General features: G+C 40.7%; 1 protein-coding gene across 1 annotated transcript; it reads right to left on the bottom strand.

Annotated features, from left to right (window-relative positions):
* Positions 1-2640: 2640 nt before the first annotated feature.
* On the bottom strand, positions 2641-9791 carry sfrp1b (secreted frizzled-related protein 1b). The gene is made up of 4 exons (XM_063014681.1): positions 9537-9791; positions 5884-6094; positions 4367-4435; positions 2641-3099 (listed from the first exon to the last, which is right to left on the bottom strand). Exons 1-4 carry the CDS (start codon positions 9789-9791, stop codon positions 2774-2776), a joined length of 861 nt encoding a protein of 286 aa, XP_062870751.1. The 3' UTR covers positions 2641-2773.
* Between the last annotated feature and the right edge of the window lie 3753 nt (positions 9792-13544).

The raw sequence follows: 13544 nt of genomic DNA, 5'->3' as shown, positions 1-13544 counted from the left end.
GCCTCACAGCAGGAAGGTCCTGGGTTCGATTCCCAGGTGAATCTCATTCGACCAAGTCGAAGTTCTCACGTCATCCCACATCACAGCTTTCTGTCAGAACCAGAACCAGCGGGAGGTTCCTCATGTTCCCCTCAATCTCTTCATCTCGTCCCTGCTCGTCTCTCTGTGTTCCACTGTTTAGTTTGGCTGAGCCTTGCCACGTTTTTGGGGGGTTCGGGGGGGTTCCAGGCACGAACCAGAGTTCCTCTCCATCCTGGCAGCGGTGGAGCTCTCGGGAGCGGCTGACTGAGCTCCGGTTTCAGTGTTGTTAGAAATTCCGGTGTTGTGAGACACCAGAGCGTGTTCTGCATCCCAATCGATTCCCGGGAGTTCAGGAGCGGAGATGTTTATCCCCAGACTCCCACGCTCCGGCCCAGAGCTGTTTGTCTGTGTGGGCTTCTGAGTAAACATCATCCAGAGCTCTGAGGAACATCTTGAAGCTCTTATGGAAGATGCTGTTCAGCTGAATCGAAGCCAGATTTGTAACCTCCTGCCCTCGGAATGTCCTGAAAATCATCCACACTCTTTAAATTTGGTGCTTTTATTTAATTTTATGATTTATTACTTTATAATTTATTTTATTTATTTATTTATTTTATTAATATTTATTAATTATGTTATATATACTGTATATACTGTATATAATTTATTTATTTTATGTTTATTCATTTTATAATATTAATTTATTTTATTTATTTATTCTATAATATATATATATATATTATTTTATTATATTTATTTATTTTTAATATTTATTTATTTGTGTTAGAATTTTATAATTTATTTATACTTTTTTGTTTTATTTTTTTATTTTATTTATTTTTATTTTATAATAAATATAAAAATATATTTATTTTATAATTTTATAATTGATTTTATAATGTTTATTTATTTTAATATTTATTTATTTTATAATATTTATTTTATCATTTTATAATTCATTTTATTTACTTATTTATTTTATAATATTTATTTATTTTTAATATTTATTCATTTATGTTCGAATTTTATAATTTATTATTTTATTCTATTATTTTATTAAATTATTTATTTTTTATTTGACTATTTTATTGCTGCATTTCCTCCAAATTTTATCGTCCACTGCTGGAGACCCCGATGGCGTGCTGAGGAGGGTTTATTCTCCTGACACGCCCTCCCTCTGACGTGACCCCTTCTTATTCGCCCGTACTTCGGTGGATCGGCGCATGAGGTCGGTCTCTCGCACGGAGAGTCACGCGCTGATCTCCACGTTCCTCCACTTCTGCACAGGCGCCTCGGGCTACTAACCAGGGTCCTTACACTGCGCCGAAGACCCTGCCCACTTTTTAGTCCCGTCTTCTCCCACCCAGCAGACTAGTGGCTGATTTTGTCTGATGCACTGCTGATTGTGACCACTAGGGGTCCCAACCGACCGGTAACAGAACTCAAACACATGAACTGAGTCATTAGCATCATGTTAGTATAGAGACGTTTATTGTAATAACATGAGCAGCACGTTTACACGTCAGAAGCAGCGTGTGATTATAAACTGAGTCTTCAGCTACAATCAGATAAACGAGGAAGATCAAAGCAGCTCTTAATTACTGTAATAATAACATGTTACATAATAATGAACAGAATCAGCATCAGCGCATCATTCTCTACTGATCATGTGATACATACGGTCAAAAGTATTGGGACACCCTTTATAATTAGTGAATTCAAATGTTTCAGCCATGACAGCTACTAACTGGTGTAATAAATCAATCATATAAAGAGAAATATGTGCTTCAACAGTTTAGGGAAGGTCCTCTCCTGTAAAGAAACTCCAGCGTCCTGCACAGAGCCCTGACCTCAGCTCCACTCAACAGCTCTGAGATGAACCAGAACACTGACCGATCAATCAGTGCCCAGCCATACAGATACAAATGCTGTCATGTTTTTACTGAACGGGTACAAATTCCCACAGATATACTCCAAATTCTTATGAGATCACACAGAGGAAGCTCTATTTTCTCTCTATTGTGCAGTGGTAGCTTAGTGGTTAAGGTACTGGACTAGTAATCAGAAGGTTGCTGGTTCAAGCCCCACCATAGCCTGGCTGCCACTGTTGGGCCCCTGAGCAAGGCCCTTAATTCTCAATTGCTCAAATTAAATTCAGTCATAATTGTAAGTCACTTTGGATAAGATAGTTTGTATTTGAAACTGGTCGTCCGACAAGCTCATGGTCAGGCGTCCGAATACTTTTGACCATACAGTGTATCTGGACGCTTGACCGTGATCGATTCGGACGTCCTGCTCCAAAACCGTGGACAACAGCATGTGAGTTGGCACCACGTCCGTGGCTATAAAAGCTTCCACTTTTCTGGGAAAAGCTCTCCAGAAGTCAAAACAGCGCTTGTAAACACCTGGCTTGAAATTAGTCGTTCTAATTTATCCCAGTAGTAATCAGATCTTTGTGCAGGCCACTGAAGTTCCTCCAGACCAAACCATCATGCTGGAACGTAAAAGGCCCCTCCCTAAACTGTTGCTTCAGGGTTAAAAGCGTGTGATTTGTTTAATATCATTAGTAACAGTGAGTGTGACTGAAACACCTGAACTCAATAATCAGCGGGTGTGTCATTATTAGTTTCTTTGAGAAGCGTGCTTAACTCGTGCGATGTTGCTGAGCCGTTGTTGCTCACTGAGAGCCGGTGGGTCAGGCCGGGCGCTCGGTGCAGGGGGGAGGGCACGGGCGCCCCGCGTGCCAGAGGGTTTATTTAAAAGCGGGGTTGTACGCCGAGCACTTCTGGCTCTTCAGCTGCTTGAGGAGGTTCTTGAACTGGTTGCTCTTGTCCCAGCGGCGGATGCCGGTCAGCAGGTGGCGCTGTCCCACCCTGCGCCCCATGATGAGGTACGGGTGCCTCCGCTCGTCCAGCTGTGGGCAGGGACACTTGGCGCCGTTGATCAGGCGCAGCTCCAGGTTCTTGATCTCGTCGCTGCTCAGGTCTCCGCGCCTCATCACCAGCTTCTTCTTCTTCTGCAGGAACACCGTCAGGTCGGAACCGTCCACACTCGTCTCCTTTATTTTGGTTTTAAAAGCTGAAACGGACAAACAAACAGGACGGATTTTATCCTGGACATGCTGTGGTCATTCACATGGACAAAACAAAATATGGTCAAAAGTATTTGGACCTGAGCAGAGCTTGTCGGACGTCCAGTTCCATAAACAAACGGTATTAAAACAGAGCAAATTCTGTGACTTTGAAGTGTATCTGTGGGAATTTGTGCCCGTTCAGTAGTACAAAAGATGACAGCACTTGTATGGCTGGGCTTTGATCGATCAGTTGATGTTCCGGTTCATCCCAGAGCTGTTGAGTGGTGCTGAGATCAGGGCTCTGTGCAGGACACTGGGTCTCCAGTCATGCTAGAACAGGAAAGGTCCTTCCCTAAACTGTTGATGCAAAGTCAAGCATATCATTTCCTCTATACGATTGAGTCATTACACCTGTTAGCAACTGTTCTGGCTGAAACACATGACTTTAGTCATTAGAAGGGGCGTCCCAATACTTTTGACCATATAGTGTTCATACTGGAAAATAAAAGTGCTTCTTCAATAGTAACTTCCAAACACGTGGACCAGTGGTCTCTTTGACAAGGTTGGGGAGTTAAAAAACAACAAAAAACAGTCCTGCTGTTAGAAATTGAGACCCTGTCCACAGTCAAGTGAGCTTTATATATCATGGACTTGGAGGGCTCGGAACTGAGCACCTTGAAGCTCAACTTGACTGGAGTGACTGAAGAGGGCGTACCCCAGTTTCCAACCACTTCTTTTCACCTGCAACAGGTGCATTCTTACAGGGATCAGTATCACGTACAGAGTATCACGCACTGCTCTCCATTATTCATCATCTCTGTGCAGCACCTTGACCAGCCAGCAGAGGCCGCTATTACATCAGCAATGAGAAATCCTGTTACCCAGTCCCCTGGTAGCAGAGCTGAGATCTGAACTCAGGAGCTGGAGCTGTGCCACCTGAGCGCCAACCTTCAAATTAACAGTCCAACACCATAAACCCCCTGAAGGGGCATCGTCCCTCCTGACCTGGTTGTGTTTGATTAGAAAACATAAAAGAGTCGAGAAGGTTCCTGACTGTCCATGATATTTTGATACATTCATGATATTTCAGTACTTGGTAGTACTTGGGAGGCCACCAGACCCGAGGCGCCACTAATTTGATGTTTAAATTTATTATAATTATTAATTTTACAGTTTAAAAAAATTTAATTCTTTATATAAGTGTCATGAATAAAAAATAAAAATAAATAAAAATAAATAAAATCTAATAAAAAGGGAGTAAAAGTTTCTTACCGAACTCGGTGGCACACATGTGCTCTAGGACCAGGTCGTGATCACACTGAGGACACGTCGAATTATTGTCTGTGTGATCACAAAGAGACGCCAGTGTGAATAAAAACATAATAAATAAACAAATAATGAAATGATTTGCTACTTTATTCACATAATCATCACAGCAACATTTTTGTCTCAAGTTTATTGCAGATTTTCCAAAAATACGGCAAATTCTGATGAGTCAAAAATATAAAGACAGCACTTATTATTTAGTTCTTTATCGCTTTGTACATACATACATGCACACGCCCATACATTTTCTATATATTGCCTGTATATAATATTATAGTTTGTATATTTTTGTGTTTAATGTTCTTCTGCATTTTCTGTAACTTGTACATTGCTTGTATTCTGGATTTATACTAGAAAGAAACCATCAGCCCGAACCAAATTCCTTGTGTGTATCCACATACATATTTTGATTTTGATTTTGATTTTGATTTTGATTTTGATTTTGATTCTGATTCTGATTCTGATTCAGATTTTGATTCTGATTCTGATTTAGATTTTGATTCTGATGCTGATTCTGATTTAGATTTTGATTTTGATTTTGATTCTGATTCTGATGCTGATTTTGATTTTGATTTTGATTCTGATGCTGATGCTGATTCTGATGCTGATGCTGATGCTGATTTTGATTCTGATTCTGATTCAGATTTAGATTTTTATTTTGATTCTGATGCTGATTCTGATGCTGATTCTGATTCTGATTCTGATTCATCTTCATCGGCAGCTTTGAACCATCGACTGGCTCCTGATGAGACTCTGGTTCGACCTTCGTTCTGATTCACTTCAGTCCAGTTTGAGGAAATGTGCTGGTTTTCTGGGACTGACGTGACTTTTTGGTAGTGTAGTGGTTGAGGTCAGAACTTTGGGATGATCACTGTTAGAACTGGAAGCTTTTACCAAAAGTATTTAGACCCTTTGGTAGCAGTTACAGCTCCAGGTCTTGTTGGTTTAAGGCAAATCCTCTCAAGTGCCATTAGATTGGACCGCGAGGATGGAATGAACCGAAAAATCAACTGTTTGATCAGTGCCCACCATACAAATGATACCATCTTTTGTATTACTGAACGGGCACAAATTCCCATACACAGACACACTTCAAAGCTTCTCAGAAGAGCCGCTGTTGTTCTAACTGAAACGGTCACACAGAGGGAACTCAGATTTAATAGTGTTTGTTTATGTAACAAGACGTCCATATACTTTCGACCGTATAGTCTGCACCCAGTGGGTGTAGATTAATATTGCTGGTAAAGTGGTGTGAGATTTAGAAAATATTATAAACACTGAACACCGTGTGACCAAAAGTATGAGGACACCTCACGATAAAACTGATCGTCATTCAACTCCAGATCCACTTGATGCAGCAACCTCAGGTTTTATGATCGATTCTGCCGAAATACCTAATCTCAGTCCCCTGCAGGCGTGTCCAGATACTTTTGGTACTGTTGTCCGTGTGGGGTGTAACACACCTGAGGCGCTGCGTGTGCTGGGCGTGGTCCTGTCGATGCACATCTCCTGCTCCTCCTCAGGGAACCGGCTGCAGTTGAACATCTCGGGCCAGGAGAAGCCGTACGCCGTCATGATGGGGCTGCAGGCGTCCCGCACGCTCACGCACAGCTCACGGCACGGCTGCACCGGCCTCTCCATACACACCGGGGCGAAGAGAGCGCACAGGAAGATCTGTGAAGCACAAGACATGAAGCCTAGGTCAGGTCAGATCATTCAGATAATGATCCCTCACCCTCACATGTACCGGTGCTGCAGATTAGGATTGTGTGTGTTTTTGGGGGGTGGTTGTAATGTTTTGGATCATGTGTGTGGACCTTGTGCTGCTGTTCCACATGTTCTGGGTGAATAAACAGGCTTAAGTGATCACGGTGACGGTCGTGTGTTTATTCCAGACGGTGGTGCTACTAACAGTCGTGTGTTACTTCATGTCATCACTGCAGATTCTCTCTGCCGCTTCCACACAACCCATTTAACAGAACAATAGCTGGACAATGATCAGATCCTCTCGTCAGCCCACGCCGCTACAGCGCGGCCGCAGGAACCGTTTAGAGCCTGAAGGGACTCGGCTACGTCTCGTGGGAAACAGAGGAACTCTGAGTTTGAGTGAGTTATTGTGGCACTAAGTAAACAAAAGTCTGAAGTAAAGATCAAACACACGTTTAAGCGTCCCGGATTTAAAAAACTAACACTGTTATAACAGAGCGACCCTCTGTGTGATCTGTTTTAGCTTCTTACAAGACTTTAGAGTGTGTCTGTGGGGATTTGTGCCCATTCAGTGAAAAAATGGCAGCATATGTGTGGCTGAATGCTAATTGATTAGTTGGCGTCCCAATACTTTTGTCTGTATAGTGTGTGTTTGATTAACTCTAATTCTGTTTAAATATTAAACGTCTTCTTTCTGTTCCACAGAATGGGCACAAATTCCCACAGATACACTCCAAAGTCTTGTGAGAAGCTTCTCAGAGGAGTGGCTGTTGTTCTGGATGATAAGATATACTTTTGGGCATTTTTCTAATTACTGAGTCTTTCAGCCACACTTATATAAAGAGTTTAGGGAAGGCTCTTTTCTGTTCCTGTGTGACTGTGTGCACATACTTTTTACTTATATGGACAAAAGTATTGGGACACCTGATCATGAGCTTTGATACTGAGTCGCTCCTTTGGGAAGCCCTTTTGCGAGACTTTGGAGTGTGTCTGTGGGGATTTGTGCCCATTCAGGCAATAACATGGATGTTAGAGGAGAAGAGAAGGTCTGAGTTTCTGTTCCTCGTCTGCTTAAAAGCTGATTTTTTCTCTTTTCTTGATCGTTTGTTGTTTTTGTGGTGCCGTACAGGAGACCAGAACGGACGCGTCTTATTTCTTTATTATCTCATGAGCTCGAGATAACGAGCGCTGTCGAGCACTGATGTCGAATTTATCTATCACTGATAAACATGCAGATTTTCTCTCGTGTGACTCTGATCAGAATAAAACCGAACGTGAAGATTCATGATGTGATGGACGGAACAGAGACGACCTGAAGATCTCAGCACCAGAAACATCCTGAACACCAGATACATAAATAACCTGAACCTCCGTCTGATCTTAATATAACCTGAACGTTTAATGAGCTGCTTTTATAAATAATTTTAATCAGACAGAAAATCACGTAGAATCTACAGACGTCAGAGCTCCGAAGTTTTTTGTATTAGACACCAATAAATGTGTCAAATCTTTTTCACCAAACACATCTGAACTTTATCAGAGAGCATCAATTATTATTATTATTATTATTATTATTATTATTATTATTATTATTATTATTATCATCATCACCATGGATGGCACGGTGGCTCAGTGGGTAGCGCTGTCGCCTCACAGCAAGAAGGTCCTGGGTTCAATTTCCAGATGGAGCACATAAGTCTGGGTCCTTTCTGTGTGAAGTTTGCATGTTCTCCCCATGTCCATGAAGTGAACTGGAGATACAAAATAGTTCATGACTGTGTTTGACATTAAAAACCTGAACTGATGAATCTTGTGTAAGCAGTAACTACCTGTCCTGTCATGAATGGAACCAAAGTGTAAAACATCATGTTACAATCCTAATAAATAAATAAATTATCACCATTATTACTATTTTATTATTGTTATTTAAATTTTAATTATTATTATTATTATTGCTATTTTAATTATTATTATTATTTTAATTATTATTGTTGTTGTTATTTTAATTATTATTATTGTTATTATTATTTTAATTATTATTATTATTATTAATGTAATTTTAATTATTATTATTATTGTTATTTTAATTATTATTATTGTTATTATTATTTTTATTTTTATTATTATTTTAATTATTATTATTATTATTATTATCATTATTATTATTATTATTATTATTAATATTATTATTATTTTAATTCATTTTAATTAACTTTTCTATTAAATAGATTTGAACCCTGAATCTCAGGGTTAGTGGAGTAGCAACATTTTAGCGCCCATAGAGTTCAAATGTTCCACTAGAGAGAGACGAGCCAAAGAACCGCTCAGAGTTCTATATGGCATTTCCTAAAGAGTGCAGTGCTCTATACAGAGCAATTCTACACACAACAATTCTATACACAACCGTTTCACACACGACAATTCTACACACAACAATTCTATACACAACCGTTTCACACAGGACAATTCTACACACAACAATTCTACATAAAATAAATGTATACAGAACAATTCCATACACAACCTTCCTAACAGAACAATTCTACACAAAATAATTCTACACACAACCTTTTCATACAGAGCAATTCTACACAGAATTTTGGGTGCTAGACATAGTGTACGTGGAACGCTTTCTGAGATGCAGGGCACCACCAAGTACCGCCAAGAGTTCCATTAAAAAAGAAAAGCTGAAGAACCCACAGAGCTGCACTCACAAGGTTCCTCTGGATCTAGTGAAGCGTCTCTTATGGAACCGTTACTGGTCCTTACTGAAGCCGTTCTGACTGAAATCCTGACTGAACTATAATCACTCAAATTAAATACAGATTAAACTGAGTCTCATCAAGAAAATTCCTAATTTAGTCATCGACATCGACGACGCCCCAGGAAAACATTCGTCTGGAGTTATGCGACCTCTACTCTCTATTAACGATGCCCAAACTCTGGTTCATCTCGCATTGATTATTTTAATTCTTTATACGTGATATATAAATAAAATATTATTATAATTATTATTATTTCTATTATTATTATTATTCTTACAGAGGAACAAATCAAGGAACTGTTTAAAGTGAACGTTGGATCCATCGATTTCAGAGCCTAGCGTTTATGAAGTTTTACACAGAACAATTTTTGGAGGTTTCTACCCAAAGGAACGTCCTTTTCCCTAAACCTTTCTGTACCACTTTAGGGTGGCACCGCTGGTAGATCTGTATGGAGTCGCTGGGTAAAACTGCCTGTGAGGAGTCCTCCAGGTTTCCTCTTAGGCTCGTCTAAGTTTGACCTCCTGATAGCACGCGGAAGGTAGATTGTATAACTGAGTGTGTTGCTCTGTGATGGAGCATTTCCAGGTGGCACCAGACCCACCGCAGCCCTGACCAGGTTCCCTTGATATGTATCATGTATTTACCTGAGTGCCGTGGTGGCACCTCCTCTGGACGAGCGGCACCCAGCTGGCGGCCTGCTGCTTCACCTCCGCCATGCTCTCGTGATCCAGCAAGTTGGGCAGCAGCATGTCTGCGTATCCCACGCCGTGGCAGAGCCTCAGGTCCACGGGGATCTCCTTACAGGAGCGGGTGGTCGAGTCCCTCCAGACGTACTCGTACTCAGAAGATCCGAGCCACGGGACCAGGCAGAAGAACCCGAGCAGAACCAGCATCTTCATCGCAGCACCGGGCACAAACCAAACGGAATAAAGAATCACTAATGAACCACTTTTAGTTTCTTTCTTCTCAGGTTCCTCCTCGTTCCTCAGGTTCCTCCGGTTGTGCCGGTTGTGGCTGCGAGGACCCGAATGCGCCAGCTCTGGAAACGCAGCCCAATTTCTTCTGAGCTTGGCACGCTTCAGCGCAGTTGCTCAATCGGTGTGAGAGCGCTGCCCTCCGTCGTCCTGCCTTCCCCGTCTGCTCCTGACAGGCCAGAGCAAAACAAAGCGCACATGAAAATAATCCAGGGAAATTTCACTCAGCAGGAACGTCAGCGTCCAGGTCACCAGTTTACATGGTCCTGAAAACAAACACGTCCAGTCCTGGAATTTCACTCGCTCCTGCGGCTGTTTGTTTTCCCTGTGACCACGCTGGATCCAGAAAGTCTTCAGACCCCCGAATTTACCATCAATCACCACAAAATCACCCAAATTTGTTCACTTTCAACTGCTCCCATATTCAGGAGTCACCAAAGAAGATAATTCCAGTCCTCAGGCCTTGGATATCCTTCCTGACGCAACCCTCCTGTTTGTGTCAAGGCTTGGGACCTTCACTGAGAGCGCACTGACAAAAAAACTCCCCAAATATTGGAAAAACCTTGAGAGGAATCTTGAGAACAACCTTGAGAGGAACCTTGAGAAAAACTTTGAGAAGAACTTTGAGAAGAACTTTGAGAGGAACCAGGTTCCTTGGGTGTCCTAGATGATATCTGATGGTGATCCTTATAGTACATGAATCTGCTGGAAATGAAGGTGTGGAGAACGATTCACAGAGACATCAACAGCTATAGTATCTATAGTATATAGTATGTTCCTCTCAAGGTTCCTCTTAGGGTTATTCTCAAGATACCTTTTAAGGTTCTTTAAGATTCCTCTCAAGGTTCTTCTCAAAGTTCCTCTCAAGGTTCCTTCTAAATGTTCCTCTCAAAATTTCTCTCAGTGTTTTTTTTCAAAGTTCCTCTCAAAATTCCTCTCAAGGTTCATCTCAAGGTTCCTTAAGATTCCTCTCACGGTTCTTCTCAAGGTTCCTCTCAAAGTTTCTTCCAATATTTGGGGAGTTTTTTCTTCCTTGGTTGCCCTTGGTTTCTCATCAGGGTTTGTTAGTCCTGAAATCTGTAAAGTTGATTTGAGATGATGTCCAAATACATTTGACCCGACTGGTTTATCTTATCGGCTGACCGAAGAGTCTATCAGAGATCACGCAGGACAGAGAGAAGCGAGAGAAGCACCTCGGCCCGGTTCTCAGAAGCTCTCACTGGTTCCACTCAGCTCCAGGAACATTTCCCGCGTGTTTATAAAGCGCTAAACGGATTAGCATGAAATAAATCTGGGTTAGGCTGGATGTTTACGAGCTTGGCGGGTCTCAGACGGCGTTTTCACACGCGGTTTCAGCTCTCTGGGTTTGTTTGACGGCGGCCGTCATCACCGGACGTTTCTTTTCCGCGGCGAGACTCGAAGCTTTGGTGATGATAACTCGCTAACACGGGAGGAGACGCGAGGTCAGGATCTGCTGCCCAAACCAAAACAAACCAGCTTTCAGCACCAATGTTTCAGCTGCAACAACAGACGAGAAGCTTCTCACAGGAGTTTGGAGTGTGTCTGTGGGAATTTGTGCCCGTTCGGTCAATAGATGGCAGCGTTTGTACAGTTGGGCGCCGATTGATCAGTTGATGTTCCGGTTCATCACAGAGCTGATGAGTGGGGCTGAGCTCAGGGCACTGGGGAACAGTCATGCTGGAACAGGGAGGTCCTTCCCTAAACTGTTTTTCACCTTTTAGTGATTGTTGTTTCTGAATCACGTGACTATAATCATTATAAACAGCGTCCCGATACTTTAGTCCCGGTGATTATATTTATTATTATTATAGTTTGTTTGATCTGAATGTTTGATCTCAGACTGTAGAAAGTTCTAGAACCTCAGAATCATCCATCAGGGATTAGAACTGATCACAGCTGCTGACTTCTCTGTGCACGTACGATTATTAACAGGGCTGAGTTACATTCACATGGTAAAAGTCTGGAAAGATTCTGGGTGCAGTTTTGTGTTGAGACTGGTGAAACGTTCATTCATCCACTTATCTGTTTATTCATTTGTTTAATTATCCATTAATTTATTTATTCACTCATTTACTAATTCAGTCACTCATTCATTGAATGTTTTGTTCATTCAGTAAATTGTTTATTTATTTATTCATTTATTAATTCAATAATTCATTCATTCAGTCATTCAGTCATTCATTCATGCAGTTTTGTGTTCAGACAGGAGGAAACTAGTGATCATTCATTCATTTATTTAATCATAAACTCATTTACTGATTTAGTCATTTGTTCAATCATTCAGTCATTTATTAATTAATTCATTTATTTATTTATTAATTCATCCACCGTATTAATTCAGTCACTCATTCATTGAATGTTTTGTTCATTCAGTCCTTCATTCAATCACTTATTCATTCATTTATTTATTCATTTACTCAATAATCCACTCTTATTCATTCATTCAATTATTCATTGAATCATTTGTTCATTCAGTCATTCAATGATTCGTTCATTAATTAATAAATTCATTTATTCATTTAGTAATTTATTCATTCTATCATTAATTCAATCATGCACTCATTTATTCATTTAGTCATTCTATAATTCATTCCTTCCTTTATTCATTCATTCAGTCATTCATTTATTTATTGAATCATTTGTTCATTGAGTCATTCATTTAATCATTCAATAATTCATTCAATTATTCATTCATAAATTTATTTACCCACTCACGTACTAATTCAGTCACTCATTCATTAAATCATTTGTTCATTCAGTCATTCATTCATTCATGCAGTTTTGTGTTCCGACAGGATGAAACTAGTGATTATTCATTTAGAAGAAGAAGTTATACTTTATTTGTCATATATACATATACACGTGTACAGTACAATGAATTTCTTTCTTTGCATATCCCAGCTTGTTTGGAAGTCGGGGTCAGAGTGCAGGGTCAGCCATCGTACGGCGCCCCTGGAGCAGACATGGTTAAGGGCCTTGCTCAAGGGCCCAACAGTGGCTGCATAGCAGAGCCTGGATTCGAACCGCCAATCTTCCGGTTGATAGCCCAAAGCTCTACCCACTAGGCTCCCACCGTCCCAATTATTTTAATTTAAATAAATTTAATAATTTATTTAATCATCCACTCATTTATTCATTTAGTCATTTATTTATTGAACCATTCATTAATTCAGTCATTTGTTCAATCATTCAGTCATTCATTTATTCATTCATTTATTTATTTAATCATTTATTCAGTCAGTTATTCATTCAGTTCTTTGTTCATTATTAATTCATTCATTCAGTCATTTATTCATTCTATCATTCATTGAATCATGCATTCATTTATTTATTCATTTGGTGAAGTTTGGAACCCAGAGCTTTTATCCAAAGCGACTTACAGTACTGTGACAGTATTCTGCTCATGGGCCCAACAGTGACAACCTGGCAGCGGTGGGGTTTGAACCAGTGACCTTTTGATTACTAGTCCTGTACCTAAGCCACAGCTACAGCTGCCCGTACCAGGAGCTTAGTGATGGACGTCAAAACCATCTGAGGAACGTAGAACTGAATACTCAGTGAGCGGCCTGTGTGTGTGTTGGGGGGGGCAGATTCTCTGTACGCTGTACGGCTCTCTGTGAGAATCCACCGCCGTCTGGTGTAAAGAAGAACACATAC

This window comes from Trichomycterus rosablanca, chromosome 18 (assembly GCF_030014385.1).
Source record: "Trichomycterus rosablanca isolate fTriRos1 chromosome 18, fTriRos1.hap1, whole genome shotgun sequence".
In the NCBI taxonomy this organism is placed as follows: Eukaryota; Metazoa; Chordata; class Actinopteri; order Siluriformes; family Trichomycteridae; genus Trichomycterus; species Trichomycterus rosablanca.
The sequence above is the reverse complement of the archived record's forward strand: the minus strand, read 5'-3'. Positions and strand labels throughout refer to the sequence as shown.

Excerpts from the sequence above, each read along its gene's own strand:
- sfrp1b (XM_063014681.1), bottom strand. The coding sequence starts at position 9,791 with ATGAAGATGCTGGTTCTGCTCGGGTTCTTCTGCCTGGTCCCGTGGCTC. Across the intron at positions 6,095-9,536 it reads GGTGCCACCACGGCACTCAG|ATCTTCCTGTGCGCTCTCTT; the intron begins GTAAATACATGA and ends TGTGCTTCACAG. Across the intron at positions 4,436-5,883 it reads CAGCACACGCAGCGCCTCAG|ACAATAATTCGACGTGTCCT; the intron begins GTGTGTTACACC and ends GTGATCACACAG.